Source organism: Corvus moneduloides, chromosome 19 (assembly GCF_009650955.1).
Source record: "Corvus moneduloides isolate bCorMon1 chromosome 19, bCorMon1.pri, whole genome shotgun sequence".
Lineage (NCBI taxonomy): Eukaryota > Metazoa > Chordata > Aves > Passeriformes > Corvidae > Corvus > Corvus moneduloides.
In genome coordinates, this window is record NC_045494.1 from 2,592,944 (window position 1) to 2,614,829 (window position 21,886).

The 21,886-nt window shown below is 46.1% G+C and overlaps 1 protein-coding gene across 2 annotated transcripts; it reads left to right on the plus strand.

Moving 5' to 3' along the window:
* Window positions 1-21,462, plus strand: LOC116453578 (ATP-binding cassette sub-family A member 10-like). Of its 2 annotated transcripts, none has more exons than XM_032129178.1 (38): window positions 1-400; window positions 803-1,013; window positions 1,433-1,591; window positions 1,819-1,919; window positions 2,137-2,363; window positions 2,699-2,837; window positions 3,204-3,389; window positions 4,872-5,019; window positions 5,470-5,638; window positions 6,162-6,220; window positions 6,617-6,727; window positions 6,816-6,991; window positions 7,278-7,397; window positions 7,733-7,871; window positions 7,986-8,076; window positions 8,354-8,493; window positions 9,060-9,179; window positions 9,326-9,521; window positions 10,533-10,699; window positions 11,401-11,528; window positions 11,884-12,021; window positions 12,541-12,654; window positions 12,997-13,167; window positions 13,500-13,610; window positions 14,236-14,364; window positions 15,325-15,393; window positions 15,777-15,868; window positions 16,328-16,448; window positions 16,762-16,888; window positions 17,312-17,403; window positions 17,764-17,942; window positions 18,504-18,579; window positions 18,836-18,930; window positions 19,391-19,510; window positions 19,761-19,901; window positions 20,154-20,233; window positions 20,314-20,369; window positions 20,928-21,462. In XM_032129178.1, exons 1-38 carry the CDS (start codon window positions 299-301, stop codon window positions 21,024-21,026), a joined length of 4,899 nt encoding a protein of 1,632 aa, XP_031985069.1. In that variant the 5' UTR covers window positions 1-298; the 3' UTR covers window positions 21,027-21,462. The 2 variants fall into 2 exon arrangements, with proteins under 2 accessions (XP_031985069.1, XP_031985070.1); XM_032129179.1 differs by having other exon boundaries at window positions 299-400; window positions 12,646-12,654.
* Window positions 21,463-21,886: the final 424 nt, after the last annotated feature.

Consider the following 21,886-nt stretch of genomic DNA (forward strand, 5'->3'; position numbering starts at 1 on the left):
CTCCTCCCAAACTCCCCGTGCTGCAGCATGGAAGCCTGAAATTCTGATTTTTAGCACCGTTTGCTGCTGAGCTGTGAGGGTTGGAGTGTGTTGAGGGTGAGGAGGTCTCTTGGACCCTGTGCTGCGGGGGTGGTTGTGCTCAGCACACAACATCTGAGTTTATTCTTGCTGTAAAAAGGGAGAGAAAGTGCCACTGCACATCTGCAAGGACTGTGCAACTAAAAGCAGTTGCTGCTGGTTGAGCTTTTTGCTGTATTTGAAAGCAATTTTCAAGAAGAAATTGTCTCTAGGTTCAAAGATGAAGACGCTCCAGAGAAGTGTAAGTGTATTCCAGCAAACTAAAATTCTCTTGTGGAAAAATGTCCTGGTCAAGTGGAGGATGAAGATGCAGAGCTTTCAGGTAAGAAAGAATTAAAAATTAAACCAAAATAGTAGCTAACTACTGAGAGTGCCCAATCCCTGCCTGCCCCTGAACACCAATTTCTTCGGGTAAAATCAGAACTTAAAGTACTTTTGAGAAGCCTTGCTGGTAATGAACACTTGGAGACTTGAATTTTTTTTTAACTGGTGATATTTATGTCTGGTTTGTGACAAATGAGGGCACAGATGGGCTCTTGGAGCAGGTGATGGGCACACTGCAAAGAGTCTCTTCATTAACATCCTGGAAACTGGTGTGACTGAGCTCCTCTTGGTTGTATTTTAATCCCACAAAGACTGAATTCCTCTTGTTTGTATTTTAACCCCACAAAGAACATATTTTTATACTGCCACGAAATTCTTCTCCCTGCTCTCCCTGGTGTAGGAGTGGATTCTGTCCCTGCTCTTCCTGCTCCTGGTGTTCATCGCGTCCTCATTCATGGTGCTAGTCCCCTACCCCGAAGTGCCCTACAGTCACCTGGGGCACCTGGATGACCCTGCCTTCAATGCCACCGGGGTCACCATCATGTTCACCCCCGGTACTGCCACCACGAGGCACATCATGAATAAAGTGGCCTCCAGCTCTGTCATGACAGGTGGGTTTTCCTTTTTAAATATTGAATTTTGTCATTATTTAACCTATTGTGTGCATGCTGTGTTTTAGTTGCTCTCCAACACCTTTGATCAGGAGAGAAAATTCATCCTAAATCCTCCGTTTTCACAAATATTTCTTCTCCAGGATTTAAACTACCTGTGAGACCATGTGCCCTTCTGAACTGTAAAGCTCTGCCTTGCCTAATATTCCCTAATTCTTTTAAAAGACCTTGGTTCACTCTTTGGAGGTGCATTTCTTCTCAATTGGTAAATTGTGAATTATTTGGAGCTGCCTCCCTGTCCGGTGAGAACTGGAAAAGGAGGAGTTGCAGGGCTGAGAAAGCAGAACATTCCCTCAGTGCTGCGGACACATTTCCAGACTCACAAAATCTCATGGCAGTATTTTCCTGATGCTCCACAGGTATAAAATTGGAGGAACTGGATGATGAGAGAGCCATGGAGAAAGCCTGGATTTCAAATGAGGAAACTATAGGGGTTGTATTTAAGGACAACTTCTCCTACCAACTCAGGTTTCCCACTAGCCACGTGGTTATTCCCAATGAAGTCTTTGGATACATAGGTAACGCGAAGTGAGAATTTCGGGGTGGTTGCCTGGAGTGGACAGGTGGGAATAATTCATGACTCTTAAGTGATGGAATAAATTGGGGGTTTGGGTGTTTTGGTCTGGGGTTATTTTTTGTCACCATTCATTTGAAGAGTTTCCCACAGTGCCAATGCGTTCTTGTCATCACGTTTAATAGCAAAACCTAATTACTTTTCATTCGTGTGATGCCCTTTGCCTTGCAGACAGCTGCTACGAGTTCTCACCGAAGTACTGCAACAGCCCCAAGTACTGGTACAAAGGCTTCCTGTCCCTGCAGTCCAGCATTGATGCTGCTATTATAGAGGTAAATCCAATTTAGGAACTGGTGGAGGCATCCTTTTATTTTAAATATGATACAGGAAAGGCAAACTGTACCATGGGGATAGCAAGGGGTTTGTCAGAAAATAAAGCTGCTTTAACAAGTCAATGCAAGGAGGATGAAGCAGAACATTCCTTATACAAATGGATCTCACAGCAGAAAATAAACAAAATGCTGATCTATTGATGTTGAATTCCTATAGATGGTGGCAAATCATTCTGTTTGGGAAGAAATGAAATCCATTGCTGGCGTCCGAATGAAGTCCCAGAGCATCCTCTTCTCCATCAGCCTGGAGTACAGCTATTTCATGGTCGTTATCGTGATGTGCTTCTTTCCCTTCATGTATTTCTTATCGAGGAATGTTACACGAGAAAAGAAAAAACTCAAAGTATTGATGAGGACCATGGGGCTGCAGGACATTGCATTTTGGTGAGTTCTTCTTTAACTGGAATGTGTTTCCCAAAAATCTGTCAGTTCCTGGGCACCTGAGCAGTCATTCAATCAGTTAAATGGGTTCATAACTTTTCTCCAGTACTGGAAGGACAAAGCAGAGGGCTGAGCATGGCAGTGGTGTCCTCTTCTCCCTGGGGTATTTCCTCCTAAGCTGGATCAGCCGTCTGCTCTGAGGATGTGAAAGAGAAATTACTTCCATGGAAAAAAACTAATAACTAATAACTAAATGTAAAATGATTCTGACCTGCAGATGAAACTGTAACAAGGGCTGTTAATGAACCACAAGGGTGATGGCGCCTTTCCCTCCCCAGGCTCTCCTGGAGTTTGCTGTACTCTCTTTATGTGCTGATCTTCTCGTGCCTGCTGACGGCCCTCGTGCTGTGGGAGCCTTTCTACACCAGCAGCTTCCCTGCAGTCTCACTCCTGTTTTTCCTCTATGGCCTGGCGTGTGTAAGTCAGGCTTTAAAGCCAGATTTCCTCACCGCATGATTTATTACCATGCTGCTGAGCCTAAGCATTGCTCCAGAGCCTTTTGCACAGTTCTCAGGACGTTTGTGTGGCCACGCTGGCTGGAACAGCTGAGTGGCTTTTCTAGGCCAGCAGCAGAGATTTGATTTGCAGCCTGAAGGGCTGACAGGCCCTTGTTTGGATACAAAAGGCCCAGCTTGAAACTCAGCTCAACCCACTAAGGAGGGCTTTAGTGGATTTTATTATACAGACTCAGCTCACCAGAGATCTGGTGCCTGGCAAATGGAAGTGCTGCTGTTAAGGATATTTACTTCCTTCAGTGGTTGAAGGAAACTTCTGTTCTTACAGATCCACCTGGTTTTCATGCTCTGCTCCCTCTTAAGGACCTCCAAGCTTGTCAGCTCCGTGGGGTTCCTCATCATCTTTATCTTTGGATTCCTGAGCCTGGCGGTGCTGATAGAAGATGTCCCAGAGCCACTGAAGTGGTTTCTTGGTCTCATGTGTCCTTTTGCATTCAACACTGGCATTGCCAAGGTACGGGCAGCTGAACCTGACTTACCAAAATATGAATATCGATCTGATATCGACATCCAACTGAGACAGACAAAAACTCTCTAACAGTTTAGAGTTAGAAAGTGCATGTTTTATTTGGCGCCAGGCACTGCGTGGGATAGCTCCCTAAGATGCAGGGCCCGATACAAGCAAACACAAAGCTTTTTATTTACAAAAATTATGAATATCCAAAATACAAATGCATATTCATAACATTAACACCTCCCATTCTCCGCTTCGTATGGAAATGAGCTTCAGTGTCATTAAGCATGCATAGTGTGTGTCCTGAATTGAGTGGTGGTCTTGAATTGGGTCAGTGGTCTTAAAAAGATGAAGTATGCTCATCTTCCTCATTCTGACCTTTTTGCCTCTCTGAACTTTAACAATCCTAGTTACTTTAGTTACTAACATCTTAAAACCCATTTCAGGTCCAGCTCTCTTAACTATTTTAATTAACTCTAGCTGGGCCCAAATTCCTTCCTATTCTAACTAATTTCAACACAGCTAGCCTATAACTAAAATCTTTGTTTCTTCTAAATCTGTGTTTCAAACCTTCCCCTGATGGTAGAGAAAGGCACAGGAATTCCTACCCTCAGCTCAAGAATCCAGCTGTAAAACCTTCAGGCATTTTTCACTCATCTCCACAGCCTGTTTCAAAGCCCCCACGTGAGCTGAGCTCTTGCTGGGCAGCACTGAGGAGCTTCAACGCCCCCATCCCCTTCCCCTGCTTTGAAGTTAGATGAATGCAGAGACAAGCAGGGCCCCCGGCACAAAAAAATCTGCTGTTGTGCACTTCTGCAGCTTCCACATGACCCCGAGGAAGCCCCATCCCTGCACACAACAGCCCCATTATCCTCGGGAGCATCAGGGACAGCATCCTTGGCTGCCCAGCCACTCCCCTCCTCCTGGCAGCAGGCACTGTGCAAATCCAGCTCTGCATTCCTGCTGCTGCTGCCCTTCCTCCAGCCCCACCTTGGATAAATTGCAGTCTCACGGTTTTCCATTAGTCATATCTCCATATCTCTTTCTAGCTCTGGTAATCTAATATTTGATTTCTTGATATATATATATATAAAATCTGCCTGGGAGAGGAGATTTCTGCACCAGCAGAAGAAGAGACTGACTTTGTTAATTCACCATATGGTTACATCAATCATTATGGAAATTAGAGCATTTTTGTCGTGACTCTGTCACATCAAAGGTGCCAATACCAGGTTTCCTGAACTGACCTCTAAAACTATGATCTTTTCTTCTCTTTCTGGATTGTTCTGGAAAATTCTGGATGAAAGCATTAAGATCTCTGCATGGAGTAAATTTATTCCCCTTCCCCTTTAGAAGGAAAATAAGAACAGTTGGTCAGTACTGCAGATTATTTCTGGGTTAACAAACAGTTGCATCCATGGTTCGATGTCACGTGCATTTTTTTCCAGCCTGAAATTCATTCTTCTTTCTCCTTTATTTCAGATTTTCAATTTAGAGAAATATGGAATAGGTTTCTCCTTTTCCAACCTTATGGAGGAAGCATACTTTTTATTTTCAACATACGTATTGCTGGTGTTTGACTCAGTCTTGTACATGCTGTTGGCTCTGTATTTCGACAAAATTCTGCCAGGTAGGAGTGATTTCTTTTTATTTACATGGACTGCATGGGATATATCAAGGAAATGATGGGCTGCTCCATTCTCTGAGTCAACTAAAACAAGGTTTGGACTAAAAGAAATGTATTATGTTGTGGAGTGACTTTTCTGTGACTGGCGCATGCTGGCAATTCACAGAATCAATGACAACAAATTATTCAACATTTTCTCTTTCTAATTATGCTGTTGTTGAACTATTTATGAGATTACAATGTCATAATGTAATACATAAAGTCTTGAATTCATTAGAGAAAGGCCTGAATCCAACCTTCTGGTCTCCTCTACCTCTGCTCTAAACACGGGGGCTTTTGACTGGAAAAAGCACCAATTTTGTACTTACTTGAATCTCCTAAATGTTTAGTCTAGGATGGTGTCTTGGCTGTGCCTTTGGTTAGTGACAGAACATCTTTTTGCTTTCCTGGCAGGCAAATATGGGATTCCAGACCCTCCTCTGTTCTGCCTGAAGGCTTCGTACTGGAAGAGCAGGAGGGGCTCCACCACGGACGTGCCCAGATCCACAGCGAACCCTGAGGAGCTCCTTGGGGATGATGTAGAACCTGTGCCCCCCGAATTCCGGGGGAAAGAGGCCATCAGGTTAAGAGAGAAGGAATTGCTTGTGCCTGGTAGCTCTGGTTTTGTGCTCCCACTGATCCCCGCTCCTTCCATCAGCTTGGGTTGGACTTTTCTAGGCAGTTTTCATGTTCATGAAGCTCTTGCAAAACACTGTTTCACAGAGAAAAATTAGAGATAAAAATGTTTCACTAAGAAAATCTAGCGATAAAAAGGTAATTCAGACTGGTCACTAATGATGAAATATAGGTAAATTTAGATTAAAAAAATAACAGGGTTTTTTTTCTGTAAACCTGTCCTCTGTTGCGATGGGCTGGGCCTTGTCTTTGCCAGTCTTGGTGCCCCATTTTTGGTGCCAGGTTGTGATGTTCACACCTGGGCACAGGGCCTGTCAAACCTGTGAATCTCAGCATTGTTTTCCAGCACCTCCTATTTGTTCCATGCCATTTCTGTCATTGTCACCTGAGGGCCATAGGAATGTAAAAGGGCATCAGGGAAGAGCATTTACAGAACTCCCCAAAGAATAACCTCCTTACCTTCCTTTTAGGCTCCACAATATTAAAAAAGCCTATAAAAAGAAGGACAAGAAGACAGAAGCTTTAAGAGGTAAGAAGGCTGTGGGATTGATTCCTGTTAAAGACAAGGAAACACCATTGTACAGTCAGTCAATGAAAAAAAGCACTTGCATTGCTTGAAAATTTATGTCAAATATTAATTGATGTGACTGATCACTGTTTTTTTCAGCTTTTACTGATTTCTGTTTTTAATAAGACTAAAGAGAAGAAATATTTCTATTTTTTAAAATTGTTTTATTTCTGTCTTTTCTGCTAAATACAGACCCACCCCATATGCCTTTAGTTAAAGATCTGCAGAGCTTTGCCCTGCTCAGTGCTGGTTATTACTACTTAATTCTTGTACTTCTTGACTTCTCTTGCTTTTGGCAGTGAATGGGGGCAATTCAAGCCTCATTTCTTCCCAAAGTTGGTGTTACTTTTGTTCTAGGTTTGTCTTTAAACATTTATGAGGGTCAGATCACGGCCTTGCTGGGCCACAGTGGGGCTGGAAAGACAACGCTGCTGAACGTGCTCAGTGGGCTCAGCTTCCCTTCAGAAGGTAGGAGAAGGCTGGGATGGAGTGGCCTTGATCCAAAATCTGTAAAGATCAATTCATTCCCCCTCATCCCATTTATCCCGGTGAACAGGCTCTGCCACCATATACAACTACAGACTCTCCGAAATGGGAGACAGGGAGGAGATCAGAGGGATGATCGGGATTTGCCCGCAGTTCAACACACAGTTTGAGGTCTTGACAGTGAAAGAAAACCTGAAAACTTTTGCAGAAATCAAGGGCATCAAGTCCAAAGAGGTAGAGCGAGAGGTGAGTGTGTTTCCCACCATTCCATAGTGGCTCCTTTTGCACTGGGAAGCTCAAGGGATCCACCTGGATCTTCTGAAAATCGAAGATCAAAGTCCTGTCCAACCTGGCCTTGGACACTTCCAGGGATCCAGGGGCAGCCACAGCTGCTCTGGGCACCCTGTGCCAGGGCCTGCCCACCCTCCCAGGGAAGGATTTCCTCCTGATACCTGCTACAAATCTAAATCCACCCTAATAAAGGATGGGAGGACAATGGCTGCTGAGAATGGACATCCTTGTGCTGTTCTAGGTGCAAAACATTCTGGAACTGCTGGATATCAGCAACATTCAAGACACTCAAGCTGAGAAACTGAGTGGTGGGCAGAAGAGGAAGTTATCCATTGGAATAGCCATGCTTGGAAACCCCCAGGTAAAGCAGCAGGCATGGCTCTGTGATATTGGGAATATTCAGGTCTGACATGACTAAAACCCTGGGCATGTATTTGGGTCTAGGATTTCAGACTTCTTTAAAGTGCTCATAATTATTAAAATGAATACATTTCATATTTTCTTTTGTTGTTTCATTCATAACCCACCTTGCCAGTCATGTTTTGAAGCAGAGAGAGTTCCCTGACCCCTCCCAGCCCACAGAACAGCTGCCCTTGTCTAAAAGATGCCCTGGGTCTCTTGCCTTCAGAACACCAAACCCCAAAGACGTGCAGCTGCTCCAGCAATGAGGAATGTCTGATTCCATCCTTCCTGCAGGTTTTGCTCCTGGATGAGCCAACGGCTGGGCTGGATCCTCTCTCCAGGCACCAGGTGTGGAGCCTCCTGCGGGAGCAGCAGGCGGGGCGGGTGATCCTGTTCAGCACCCAGTTCATGGATGAGGCCGATATCCTGGCAGGTGAGCACGGGCTCTGTCTGGGGCATCCTGCAGGATAACCCTGGAGCACAAAGCCCCAAAAGATGGGAACAACTGCTCTGCACTATGAATTCCTTTGGATTTTCCTTCCTCTAGACCGCAAGGCTTTTATCTCCCACGGGAGGCTGAAGTGCGTTGGCTCTTCTCTGTTCCTGAAGAAAAAATGGGGGATTTGCTATCATTTAAGGTATCTCCTTCAGCCCCAACAATATCTGGCAGCATGCAAGTACAAGGGGACACCAGAATTAATGAAACCCTAGAGCAGATGTCATCAAAACAAGCAAATTAACTGCATTCAGATTCAGCTACATTAGCTGAAACAGCAGTAAGGGTTAGGGTTAGTTAATCCAGAGTAGGGTATGAATGAAGACTGGTGGATTTTTCTTTTTATGCATCCATAAAATGGTGGCTGTTCTTTGTTTGGGTTGTTTTTATTCCACATCTGTCTTTTTCCCACACAACAGGATCCACGTCAGTGAGTCTTGTGGCTTAGAGAATGTGACATCCCTGGTGAAAGGGCACATCCCCAACGCCACGTTCTCAGGACACAGCCAGTATGAACTGAGATATAAACTGCCTTTAGAAAACGTGAATAAATTCCCAGGTAATGTATGTGAAAATAACTGAGAATTAACCATAGAGAAAAAAAATAACAACAAATGTGGGGAACGAGAAATGCAAAGGGAGGTTTTCTACAGAATCGCATCAGGACTGTCTCAGTCTGGGTTTTCCCCACAATTTTATCATACATTTAAGATCAAACTGTGCAACAAATGCTTTTCTACTGTTCGCAATGGCAAACCCAGCAGGCTAAACTGGGCTAGGTGTTACTGAGAGTTCAGTTCTCTTCCTGTTAAATGAAAAGACAGAGATAAGAGAAAACCTCGCACAACCTGTGCTCCTCCATGCCCGCTCCTCACCCACCATGCCCATCACTTCAGCCTGACCATCCCACAGAGGATGAAAACCAGTCCAAAATGTTGGTGCTAAGCAGGGAAACATCTTCCATGAGGGGTGGCTGTGGCAGTTTTGTGTTCCTCCACACCTTTGTGTCCTGTTCCTTTATCCAGTTCCTTCTTCTGTTGCTTTCTCTGTCACTGGAGATGCTCCAGTCAGGTTGACTCATCTGAACATCTGTGTCCATGCCTTTATTTTGTCTCTGTCCTGCAGATCTGTTCAGTGGCCTCGACAGCTGCTCTGAGCAGGGAATTATAAACTATGGAGTCAGCATGACGACCCTGGAGGATGTGTTCCTAAGGCTGGAGGGAGAAGCCACAGCGATTCAAGAAGGTACAGTCGTGGCTGTGAATTTACAACCCACAGCCAAAGAGATCAGCTCCTCTGCAGTAACCTCCAAAGGCGGCTCTTAGCTTTTCATGAATCCCAGCCTAGAAGCTGGGCTTGGACATAAATTTGCACATGGAAACTCTCTGCAGATGAGCACATCCCTGGGGAGGAGTGGGCAGAAGCAGGACCACAATGCCCCGACAAGGCAAGGCCGGGCTCCCTGCTGCTCTCGGACACCAGGAAGGCGTCGGTCCAGGGCCTGGCCCTCTGGAGGCAGCAGGTCTCTGCCATGGCACAGGTGCACTTCCTCAAGCTCAAGAGCTCTGTGAAGACCCTGCAGTCGATGTAAGTACCAAAGGGATTCTCTCCTGGAGGTCTGGAAGTGGACACAGTCACACCAGGGGGGACAATTTCCACACCCCGGTTTCGATGAGGTTGGATTAATTGATATGAGGTCTTGGCTAGGAATGATCTGAGAATGATCTGCACTCAGAGGAGGGGAAAGTTTTTTCCTTTCCAGTGCCAGTAACACAAAATCTCCCTTTTGTGCATTTTCATTTCTATGCTGAGTAATTCATGGAAGAGAATCCCATTTCCTTTCCAAAGAAAAGAATCATTTAGAAATACTTTTATATTAAATGGAGGGAGTTTTAAAATAAGTTATTGTGTACAGAGAGTACTTGCAGTCTTCCTCTGCATTTTTTTTTTAATTCTCTCATGTTGCCAGTGTTTGAACTCATTTGGCCCCACTGGTGTTCAGGCTGGAGTTCTCTGGTGAGGCACAAGGAACTAAAGGAATATGCTGATTTATGAGAAACTTGTATCTAAAAGAAGTCTGAAAGGCATTTCATGCCCTAAAAAGTTGAGCACTCCAAATCTGAGGTCCTCTCCCTGCTACATTTTGAATTATTTGGTGAATGATCAAGGTTTGAGACTTCTGGAAATAAAATTCTCTCATCATTGGTGACAGGGCCTGGGGGAATGGCTGGACTTATGTCAGGGGAGCGTTAAGTTGGATCTCAGGGAAAGGTTCTTCCCCCAGAGGGTGCTGAGCACTGCCCAGGCTCCCCAGGGAATGGGCACGGCCCCAAGGCTGCCAGAGCTCCAGGAGCGTTTGGACAGCGCTGCCAGGGATGCCCAGGGTGGGGTTGTTGTGGTGTCAGGGCCAGGAGTTGGATCCATGCCCATTGTGAGTCCCATCCAAGTCAGGATATTCCATGATCCTATGAAAATTGCCTGAAGTCTTTAACAGAGCATTGGGTAACCTGAATACACAACAACACACAAATGCATTCTGAACGCATTTCTGCTGAATATCTCTTCTCAGACTGTTTATTCATCTCTTTCTTAATGCAGTTTGCTGCTCTATGGGGTTTTTCTGCTTCCTCTGGTGTTGCAACTGTGCATGATGGCTGGCTTGCTGAGTGTGAGTGCCTGGCAGCTCTCTCCTGCACAGTACTTCTTGCCCCTGGGGAGGAGATCCTACCTGGAGCCCACCACCCTGCTGGTCTACAACCACACAGGTGAGGACAATGAGCCTTCCCTCATCCTTCCCAGTTCTGGGCTTCTTGCTGCTCCAAAGGAAAATACAGGACAGAGCAGACGGTTGTAGATGTAGAGGATCCAAGGGGGGATGGGGGTTTTAATGAGGGAAGAGAGGAACCACAGCCTACTGTGGCTTCAGCAGCTGGTGAGATCCTGACGAGAGATGTGAAAGAGGATATCAGAGCAGGTGAGGTAAGATGGAGACGTGGTTCTCTCCCTGCCACAAATCCAGGTCTCTATCCAAACAATTTCAGAGTGTAGGATTTTCAAAGCACGCACCACACTCCAGGCTCACTAACGCTGAGTCAAATTAATGGGCTGCTTTCAGAGTTTCACCTTCAACATTCCCATGAATGGATGCTATTTCATGCTATTTGGCCAGAGAATGACATTGATATCTTCATCAGACAGTCTCAAAAGAAAATTCATTTTGTAGCACCTCAGAAAAGGCTGGGGGGAAAAAAAAGACAGTGCAACAATTCAGACTGAAACTCATTAGCTCCCAAAAATTAACGTGCAATGATCCACCACACATGTGCTGGCTGATGCCCACAGTTATTAGATTTCCTTTCGTTTTGTTTGGTGGCCATGGATTTAAAAATAAAAATAAAAATCAAGCCATCAAAGACTCTTTTGTTTTCCAGTGATATAATTCCTCTGCTTTTGGCCCTCACACCAGGCACAGGCATTGATGACTTCATCCATGTGCTCCAGAGCCAGGATCTTACAGTGGAAATAGCAAAGGAGGAAAATATCACAGAGGAACTACAACACAACGGGGCTATAGAAGTCTCCCGCAAAGGTCAGGTGAGGATTTTTCTTCTCTTCCTCCAGTTTCCTCACAACAATTGAACAATCAAGCAAGGTGCCTCCATCAGCTCTCCCTGTGGGATGGGCCTGTTGACTTTTTGTGCCACAGGTACAAAAATTAGGAAGTGTCTCGAGCAGTAAAGTCCATGCTTGAGAGGAGACCTTCCACCTCAAAATGTACATTTTTAGCACAGCAATACAGACTTCCAACACCTCATAACTGGTTTTTTTGCCAACAAGGCATAAGCAAAGCTATTTCAGGCCTGGATTTTCCTGGTGTGCTCCTTTTCTACTGCTTCCCTGCAGATGAGGAAAGCCAGGAGTTCTCACCTTGTTTTCCTGCTCTTTGAAGAGCTACAGGTTCACCGTGCTGTGCCACTTGGAGGCCATCAACTGCTTCCCAGTGCTGGTAAACATCATCAGCAACGCCCTGCTGAGAACCCTCAATTCCACCCAGCACATCCAGATCTGGAGCCACCCATTCTTCTCTGTAAGTGAAGCCAGAAGGTGTCAAAAAACAGTTTAAGGTCTCACTAATTCATCAGATTTTAACAGGAAGCCTTGTAGGGCTGTCTGAACATGTAAATCCACCTTCCTCCATGGTGCCTCTGGAAAAATCACATCTGACTTCAGGAAAACCAGATCTGATTTTTCCCATGTGGGTCTCAAGGGCTGCTGGATGGAGAGGGTGGATGGGAGGGTTTTCTCCAGGAGGCTCCTTATTCTCTCCAGCACATTATTCAAGCTTTGGCCCATCAGTTGATGGAAGAGAGAGCTTCTCACAAGTCTGAGATAGAGAAGTGGGACCTGCAGCACCCATCTCTCCTCACCAGCAAGCTGGTTCAGGGCTCTCCTCACCAGGGCTCTGGTTCAGGAAAACCTTCCAAAATGTGGTTTCAAACCCCTCTGACTGTTCATACTGCCCTGTAATCCAAGAGAAATGCAGTAAGATCAATGGTAAGATGAGTGGTAGGCATTTTCCACAAATGCTTTGTTCTTGTGTTTTCAGCTGTTCAGTCCACGATACTGGGATTATTTTATGTCCATTTACTTCATTTACATGCTGCTGTTGTTCCCTGGTTTTCCTCCTCACTTTGCAATGGGCTACACACAGGATTGTAAGGTAAATTCCTTGAAACGGAGCAGGTTTGGGGTGGGCAGAAGGGATTACAGCTGCATTGCCAGAAGGATGTTTGAGTACAGCATCAGGGAATAGTTTAGGCTAGAAAACACCTCTGAGGTAATTGAGTCCAGCCCTATGATTGGCAGCTTGGGGTGTTTTGATCCATGAGAAGTTTTGCAGCCAGCACAAAATATTAAAAGACAAAACGAGGTCGAATCTTAGCCCAGAATCACAGTGGTGACAGATTTTATTCCGTTTTCATTCCCTGGGGCCATTGCCACAGGTGCAGTTGGCCACACAGGCACCGACAATAAACTACCCTTTCAAATTGTGCCTTCCCAGACGGGAGCTCGTGCCCAGCTGCGCATCTCGGGGCTCTTTCCCTCGGCCTACTGGTGTGGTCAGGCACTGGTGGACATCCCACTCTGCTGGATCCTGCTCTTCTCTATGTTTGGGCTCCAGTTTGCCATGAGCAACAAGATTTCTGGCAGCGCCAGCACCTTCTTCTTGCTGGTACGTCCCATTCTGGTGCCTGTTGGTCTGCTTGGGAGGGATTGAGGGAAAATATTTTTGGGAGGTAGCTGAGACACTGTGGGTGCGTATGGTTCTGGAACACTTTGACCTTCTTGTTTCACCTCCTACCTTTTGGGTTTCTCCAGCTGGAAATAAAAGGAATAAATCTTGCCTTAATACATCCTTTACACCTCAGAGTAAAGGATTGTGGTAATTTCTAAATGCCCTGATCTTACTGTGGGATCATTTCCACTGATCCCCATTGCTATAGATGGGTTTCTGGTGGTTTACATCGCTCCATTTTCTCCAACAAAAGCCTTTTTGCCCTGTAGGTCATGGGGACGTTGGGTTATGGAATTTCCCTCGTTCTCTTAATCTACGTGATCTCCTTCAACTCTCGCAAAGGATGGAGCTGTGATCTTTGGTCTTTTATCCTGATAGTGGTGAGCACATGGTTGGATACTGCACTGCAAGGTTTGCAGACATTTTGAGATCTTAAGGATGAGCTAGGTGTCAAAACACCAGGTAGAGATATGGAACATAAATCTGGGTGTGTTTCATAGCAGCCAATTCTGTATTAAATTTGTGTCACTGTGTTCTGTTCCTGGAATCCTGCTGTGACACGGGGAAATACATGGATCTAACCTGAACTGGTGCAGGAATGGAGGCAAAATTTATCACTCTGCTGAACACCCCACATCCAAGAGATGTAAAGTGTTGAGACAGGAGCCATCAGGCTAGCACTGATCATCCAAGCCCAACCTGGAAGGAGATGGATGATTTGGCATGGATTGGGATGGGAACGAACAGAATGGGATCCCGTGTTTGATTTTTCTGCCTGAAGCAGCCCTGTCCCTGGGAAGAAGTCTCTCCAGCTGGCCCAAAGCAGCAGCCAACCCTCAGGCAGAGACAGCTGAAGATCTCCTGAGCCCTCTCTGCCTCTCATCTTTCTCATTTTTTGTCAATTTTTATAAATTCAACAGGGAATTGCAGAGCTAGACACACAATTTTAAAGAGCAGTGAGTAACCCTTCCCATCAGCTGAGTTACCCTCTTGTTTTATTTCCAGGTGTGCTTTATTTCTCTTTTCATCAGCAGAATCCTGGATCTCGTGGGCAGTGCCAGCACCTCCCTCTATGTTTTGTCCCTCTTGGTTCCCGTGTACCCCCTGATGGGTTTTGTGATCGATGGCCAGCAGGTGAGTGGTGGTTCTGGGCAAGGAGAGGCCAAAGCACAACCCTGGGTCCTTGTGACCAAAGTCTGGTGGTAACTGCGCGCTGCAGTCTGGGAAGGCTCATCCTGGGTGGGATATTCCAGAGTGCATTGTTAGTGACTGTTTCAGCTCAGATCTCATTTTTCCAGCTATTCATTAGGGCTGGGGGCTCCTTCTTGTGCAGCTGTGACTGCAGGTTGGGTAAAAACTCCTAATTCTTTCCATGCAGAGTCATAGAATGGAATCACAGAATGGTTTGGTTAGGAAGGGACCTTAAAGCTCATCTCGTTCCACCCCCCGCCATGTGAGGGGACACTTTCCACTAGACCAGGTTGCTCCAAGCCACATCCAAGCTGGCCTTGGACAATGCCAAGAATGGAGCAGCCACAAAGTCCATCAACGTGGCCTGACCAATCCTAAGATAAAATCTGAAGCCATGAATCTGACTTTGCATAGAACAAACCTGAGTGAGAATTAAGAACACTCACAAGGGGCTTTACTCTGTGTCAGCTGAGGGGAGTGGTGGAAAGTCAGCTGAGAATTTAACAAACCCCCCATTGTGGTGCAACAAACACTGTTGATAAATGATAAATTACTGAGGGGTAAAGTCCAAGGACAAGAGACTCTTCCTCTGTCCTATCCCACTCACCCCCACCTCTTCTCCAAAGCAGAGGACCAGGGGACCCAAAGCAGAGGAGACCAGATGTTTCCTGGGATAGGACATCTGGAAGGAGAGTCTGGTCCATGTACTGAGAGCTGTGACCTGTTCTGGTGCAGGACCAAGGTTCCCAAAGTCAAGCATCTGCACTTGTTCATCTCTATGTGAATGTTTGGGGTGAATCAGAAGTTTTGCAAATTTTCAAAGCATTTTTGAACATTACTTCATTAACCAGAATGATACTAAGGAATTACAGCTCTTCATTGTGAATTTTTTTATTCTTACAGATTTTCTTGGAGGACACTGAGACATCTCGTACAGCTCCAGACAGTGATGTGCTGTTTGCTGTCTTTGCAGTAAGAAAACATTTAACACTGCTTTTATTTAGGAATGTGGATCTCCTAAACCCCCTCCTCAGGTATGAGGAAGCAGGAGGAGGATCTGGGTGGGTCTGGATGACATTTTAGCCCCTCTGCTAAAATAATTTCACGCCTTTGAAATGGGCAAGGCAAAATGAAATAAGCCCAGATCACTTCATGCTGCCCTGTTATTTTATGAATTGGGGTTTTCCTGCCCTTAGAGTTTTCTGCAGTGCTGATTACCCTGAGTTTTGGTGTTAGTGGCCTCCATTTTCCCATATTTCGTTTCCCCCATGTATTTTATAGCACTGCTACCACCTCAGTGCCAGCTGTGGTGGGAGGGAAGGCAAGGCTGCTAATGTGGCACCTCTGTTTTTCAGCCTTACATCCATTCTGTGGCTTTCATTCTTCTTCTTCGCTTTTTGGAGTTAAAATATGGAAAAGCAGTGCTGAGACAGGACCCAATATTTAGGTTTGTATCAACACACATGCACATGTGAGATCTAAACTCCTACCCCACTGCTTCTCCTTGAAAACATCATTGCAATTGTGCCCGTTTTTAATTTTTTTTTATTATGGTGATTTTTGAATGACTTAAATAGCCCCTTAAATACGACAGTGGTGTAATAATATAAAACAGCTTTCAAGTTTGTTAGTGCCTCCACAGGATGTTGCCTATGCTGTGGGATGTACCAGCTTCTTTTTGGTACAAAGAAGAAAGATTATAAATATTCTTTATTATTGTCATTGCTATTATCAGTAATAGTAGTAGTAGTAGTATAAAATCAGAAAGAATTATTGTATTATGAATAGGAATAGTTATAGTATAAATTCAATCATGGAGAAATTCACTCTTGGTCTGCCGAAAATGCACTGATAGAGAACAAAGGTAAAAGAACAAAATCCTAAGCCAAATCTGGTGGGTTTTTAGGATTTCCCCAAGAAAAGAAAGCAGCCAGCAGCACCCGAAGGAGCTCGAGGAGGAAGATGAAGATGTTAGAGCTGAAAGGGAAGCAGTGAGAAATGCCATGGTGGCTCCGAGTCAGGAGGAGGTACCCCTGAGTGTTGTCCTTCTTGTTTTGTTTGATTTTGTACCTGGTAAAACACAAACCAGTGCAGGCCGATGCTCTGGCTGTGCTGTTCTCACTGGGAAAATCAAACTCCCAAAAGTGTGGGTTGATCAGGAGAAGAAAGCTCTTGAGAGGAACCTGGACAATAAAGTGTCCTGTTGCACCTCATATTCCTGGTGAACTATAAAACAAAGATCTTGAGAAGGTTTTCTGCCTTTTAAATGGAAAATGTAACTGAAGGATTAATGCTGTCTAAGATAATAAATTCATCTTGTTTCTTCCTCCTCGCATTCAGAAATCAGTCATTATAGTCAGCAATCTGTGCAAGGAATATAAAGTAAAGAAAGCTGGCTCATTTTTGAAGAAGAAGAAGAAGAAGAAGAAAACAGCCACCAAAAACCTTTCCTTCTGTGTAAAAAAAGGTGAGAACTGGGACTGTCTCCTTGAACCCCGAGCTAATTCCCCGCAGATCCTCAGTTACCTGAGCAAGGACAGAGAGGTCAAATCTATTTGTTCTATTTGTTGTTAAAGCACCTTCAGTCTGAGGTTGATATGTTAATGAACAACTTGGTGTGGGTGCATTTTATTAATTACCTGTGGCTGTCCATATCTAAAATAATGCAGATCCTGGGGAGAGGGGATCGCTTTAGCAGCAGCTCCTGGGAGCAATTCACAGCACCAGTTTGAGTTGAAATCTCATGGGCTCTCTCAGCATGTACTTTATTTGGTTTATATGATTTTTGATATTTGCATGCTGTCTTTTCTATTTTTTCTTTTGTGGGACTGTGCATGGTATATTTCTTGAATGGAGAATAGTCCTAAGAAATTACACATATTGATTGCAGGAGAAGTGTTAGGACTTCTGGGGCCCAACGGAGCTGGGAAAAGCACAGCTATCAAAATGATCACTGGAGAGACAACCCTGACTGCTGGGCAGGTAGGAGATATCTGGAGGAAAGGGGATGGATCCATGAAAAAAATCCAAACCTTGCACCTAGGCTAAGCTATCATTTTTGTCAAGGCTACAATTTTTGTCAAAGCATTATTAGTGATCAAGGTTTTAATCGAGTTCATCGTGCTATTAAATTAAATAATGTATTGATAAAATTACTGTGAGCTACTTCTGATTTTGATAAGCTGTTGGATCTGCCCTGATTGACATGTTTCTATTTAAGAACAGTGTGAAATCACTCCCTCCACGTGGGTTTCCTCACCTTAACCCCACTGCGTCCCATAATCCTCCCCTGAACCACCCCTTGCACTGTGTGAGAGGACAATGCCCAGCCTGGTTGTGCAGGTGCTGATGAAGAGAGGAGACGGAGGAGGCTCCCAGCTCCAGGAGCAGGCCCCTGCATTCCTGGGATACTGCCCCCAGGAGGACCCCCTCTGGCCGGACCTCACCCCGCAGCAGCACCTGAGGGTCTACGCGGCCGTGAAGGGGCTGTGCAAGGAGGACACGGCTGCTGCTGTGGACAGGTACAGATGGAGGGTTGGGATGGTCAATGTTCCACCCCCTGGTCATGGGGAGGAGAGCAGAGAGTCAAAATTCCCAGAGGAAACCTTGAAAGAAACCCAGGAAACTCAGCTGCAAAAATGCTTAACCCACTCACTGTGCAGTGAGTGGGTTAAGAAAACCTCCAATTTTCCTAAGTGAATTTGGTGGGGATAAATTCAGCACTAATGCCCTTTTAAGAATGTTATCTTTGGGCAGCTTTTCTGAAATCTCTGATGTTGGAGTTTGGCACCACAAGAAAGGGTGCTGCAGTGTTGCCTGCTCAGCTGACACTGGCAAGGGATTTGTAGTGCTGTTGACACTGATGATGGATTTAGAAAAGCGTTTGTGGCTTACTCAGTACACTTTGCTTCAAACAGTCACTTGCATTTTAATAACACAATAAATATTTAATGAAAACAAGCAGGAGTCAAGAGCAAGGGAAGGAAAGTTCTTTTTTTTTTGTCATTTTGGGAACCCTTGATGAGAGTATTGATTTAGAATAACAAAAATGTTCTTTTTTCACTTGTTCCCTTTCCCTGCAGAATTGTGAATGCCCTGCAGCTTCAAGACTACTTAAACAAAAAAGTCAGAAAATTACCTGCTGGGATAACCAGGAAGGTGTGTTGGGTTACCTATAATGAGCACTGCAATGCTCAAGCACTAATTAAAGCTCTCATTCCTGAGTGGAGCAACCAGCTTGTGCCCTGAGCTCCCCGGGAGAGCACCGGGTTGGGTGGGGTGATGGAAATGAGCCTTTCCCACCTTTCCCATAAATCAGAGCTCCCAGAAATGAGGAGGCACCATGCACAGCTCTGTGTGGACACGGTGCCAGGGTGTGTGGGAGGTTTGGCTGAGCCCCTTTTCCGTGTCACAGCTGTGTGTGGCGCTGTCCGTGCTGGGCAACCCCGCCGTGCTGCTCCTGGATGAGCCCTCCACCGGCATGGATCCCAACGGGCAGCGCCGTGTCTGGTGAGCAGGAACCCAGGCACTGGGCCGCCACGGTGGGAAAGGGGTGGGAAGCCAAAAGTTGATGTTAAAATGACATACAAAGGGTTTTACCCCATCCATGGATGGTGCTGTCCCTCACGTGCCAATGGTTCTATTGGCAAATAATTTCTTGTCTCTCTCCAGCTCAAGAATGAGCAAGGAGAGAAAAAACCCGTTTTGCCTTCATCCTTTCTGCAAGCTTTAGGACAGTCCTAAATGGGATTTGGAAGATTTCATAAAGGGACTCGAGTCAAAAGTATTTTTTGTCATTATTTCGAGGCATTACCATGTGCTCATTGATCTAAAGTTGCTGCATGTGGAAATTTTATTCTTACTTTAGGGGCGAGGCATTTGGATGGACAAAGGCATAGGAACAATGTCTGATATTTCTAGGGAGTGCTAGACTTTAATTTTTTTCTTTTCTTTTCACTCTGGTCCTCAGGAAAACGATTCGGGATGCCCTGAAAACCAAGGAGTCGGGAGCCGTCCTGACCACGCACTACATGGAGGAGGCAGAGGCCGTGTGTGACCGCGTGGCCATCCTGGTGGCCGGGCAGCTCCGGTGGGTGACAGCACCTGGCTGAGCTGGAAATCACAGAATCACAGAATGAACCAGCTTGGAAAAGACCTTTGAGATCGTCAAGTCCAACCTAGGACCTAACCTAAGGCCTCCCCATCAACTAAACCATGGCCAAGCTTCTCCTCCAGCCTCACCTGCTTTTATGAAGTGCTCCCAAGGTTCCCTTCTTGGGAAGGAGCAGGTGGTGAGGAGACAATTATTTCAGTCATCTCTGTTCCTCCCTGCCCTGCAGGTGCATTGGCTCCATCCAGTACCTGAAGAACAAGTTTGGCAAAGGGTATCTCCTGGAAATCAAGGTCAAGGATCCAGAGAGCTCCGATGTCCTGCATGCTGAGATTTTGAAGATTTTCCCCGGTGCAGCCCGTCAGGAGAGGTAACTGTAAAATATGGGATGAGGAGTGGTTTCAACACTGCCTCGTCCCTAAAAAGATGCCTGGTGTGAGGGCCAGACACAGGATCTCAGCTGGAGAGGGATAAATAGCTCCCTGTAAAGGATCTGATTTCATAATGTCACCACATCCAGCCCTCCTGTGATCCTGGCAACAAGACATACATAAATCCATAAAGGTTTGATCCCAGAACCTCAATACAGAGCAAGAATCACCTTTTCTTCTATTTCTTCAAGGTTCCCCTCTTTGCTTGTCTACAAGGTCCCAATGAAAGATGCACTGCCCCTGTCCCAGTCCTTCTCCAAGCTGGAGGAAGGTAAGAGCAAAACCAGGTGACTTTTTAAAAAGGCAGAACAGCGACTGCTCCTTTTCAACCCTCTTCCCCTTCCTCCACAGCCAAACGAAGCTGCAGCCTCGAGGAGTACAGCTTCTCCTTGAATACTCTGACTCAGGCAGGTGATTTTTATTTGTGCTGTACAGGCAGGAGCAGGGACAAAAGCTGCAGCCAGACCTGGGCTGGTGCAGTGGCAAAAGGCAGCTCCACCAAAAAACTGCCTGAGGGTGGTGGGCGAGGGGTTCTCTGCTGGTAAAATGGTGAAAAATGGCTTGGGTTTTTTACTGCTGGGACTTCACGTGATGGGAACAATTCTGGATCCATCTCAGACCCCACTTGGCCGAGGCAGGCACACAGCACACCCCGGGATGGGTGCTGCCCGTGCCCAGCCCCTCTGGGTGCCCTGGAAACAGCAGGTTATTTATTGCTGCTTGTACAAGGCTGGTGGCAAAGATGAGGAATGTTTAAGTCAATCCATTGGTGGGGAAAACCTGTACAGATACAGCTGTGGGCAGGTGGTGCCCGTGTGGTTACTCCAGAGAGCACAGGAGGCTCAGCTGCTGCTCCCCTGCTCCCCCACAAAGCCACCCCACACCTCTCAAGGGGCTGCAGAGCTGCGCCTCCTGCAAAGGAGCAGCACAGAAAAATAACCCAAGTGTTACCTTGCCCATTTCAGGTGTTTCTGGAGCTCTCCCGAGAGCAGGAAAAGGATAATTTTGATCTGACTTTGGATGGGACTTTTGACTGGAAGCAGCTGCAGCAGGAGGACTGTTAAATGCTCATTTATGCATTGCTCAGCATTAACCAAACTGCACATATTTACTGCCGCTCTCAGTGTACCACGGAGAGGGGAACAGGCTCCTCTCTGATGCAGAAGGTGTCCCACCTGCGCTCTGCAGGGGTCTCAGCTCTGCTCCAGGTTGCACTTCCAAAGGCTGGTTGATAAAATAGTGCCTGCTCTGGTGAGAGCTCTTGTCAAGCCAGGCAGGATGCAGCAGCAGGACTGAAAGCTTTGCAGAAAGAAGGGTCCTAACCCATCTCTGGGGATCAAATCTCTCTGGATCTGGGTGCATCAGGGAACCTGGACACACTGCCTCCCTCCTGGCTTCCTCTCCCACCAATGTCTGGGACTATCTGCCCACAAAGTGTTCTTACTGAAATCCACACTCTATTTTTATACCCTTCCAATAAATGTCTCTATAGAAACTGCAGTTCCACCCTCATCTGTCATTGCTGTGGACCCTCAGGAACAGCTCCAGCTCCCTCCTCTGGGGATGGGGCTGCTGCAGAGGGCAGGGAGATGTTTACTTGGCTCAGCAAGTGCTCTGCCCTGCCCTCCCTCTGCACTGGGGCAAGTGGTTGTTGGTCCCTCCCCTGGAAACGACCCAGGGGGAGACAAGAAGGTTCCAGGGATTCCTCAGAGCCCCTTCCAGTAGCTAAAGAGAGCTGGAGAGGGACTTTTCACAAGGGCATGGAGCGATAGGACAAGGGGGGATGGCTTCAGACTGACAGAGAGTAGATTTAGGTTGGATATCAGGAAGAAATTCTTCCCTGAGAGGGAGGTGAGACCCTGGCACAGGGTGCCCAGAGAAGTTCTGGCTGCCCCATCCCTGTGAACATTCAAAGCCAGCTTGG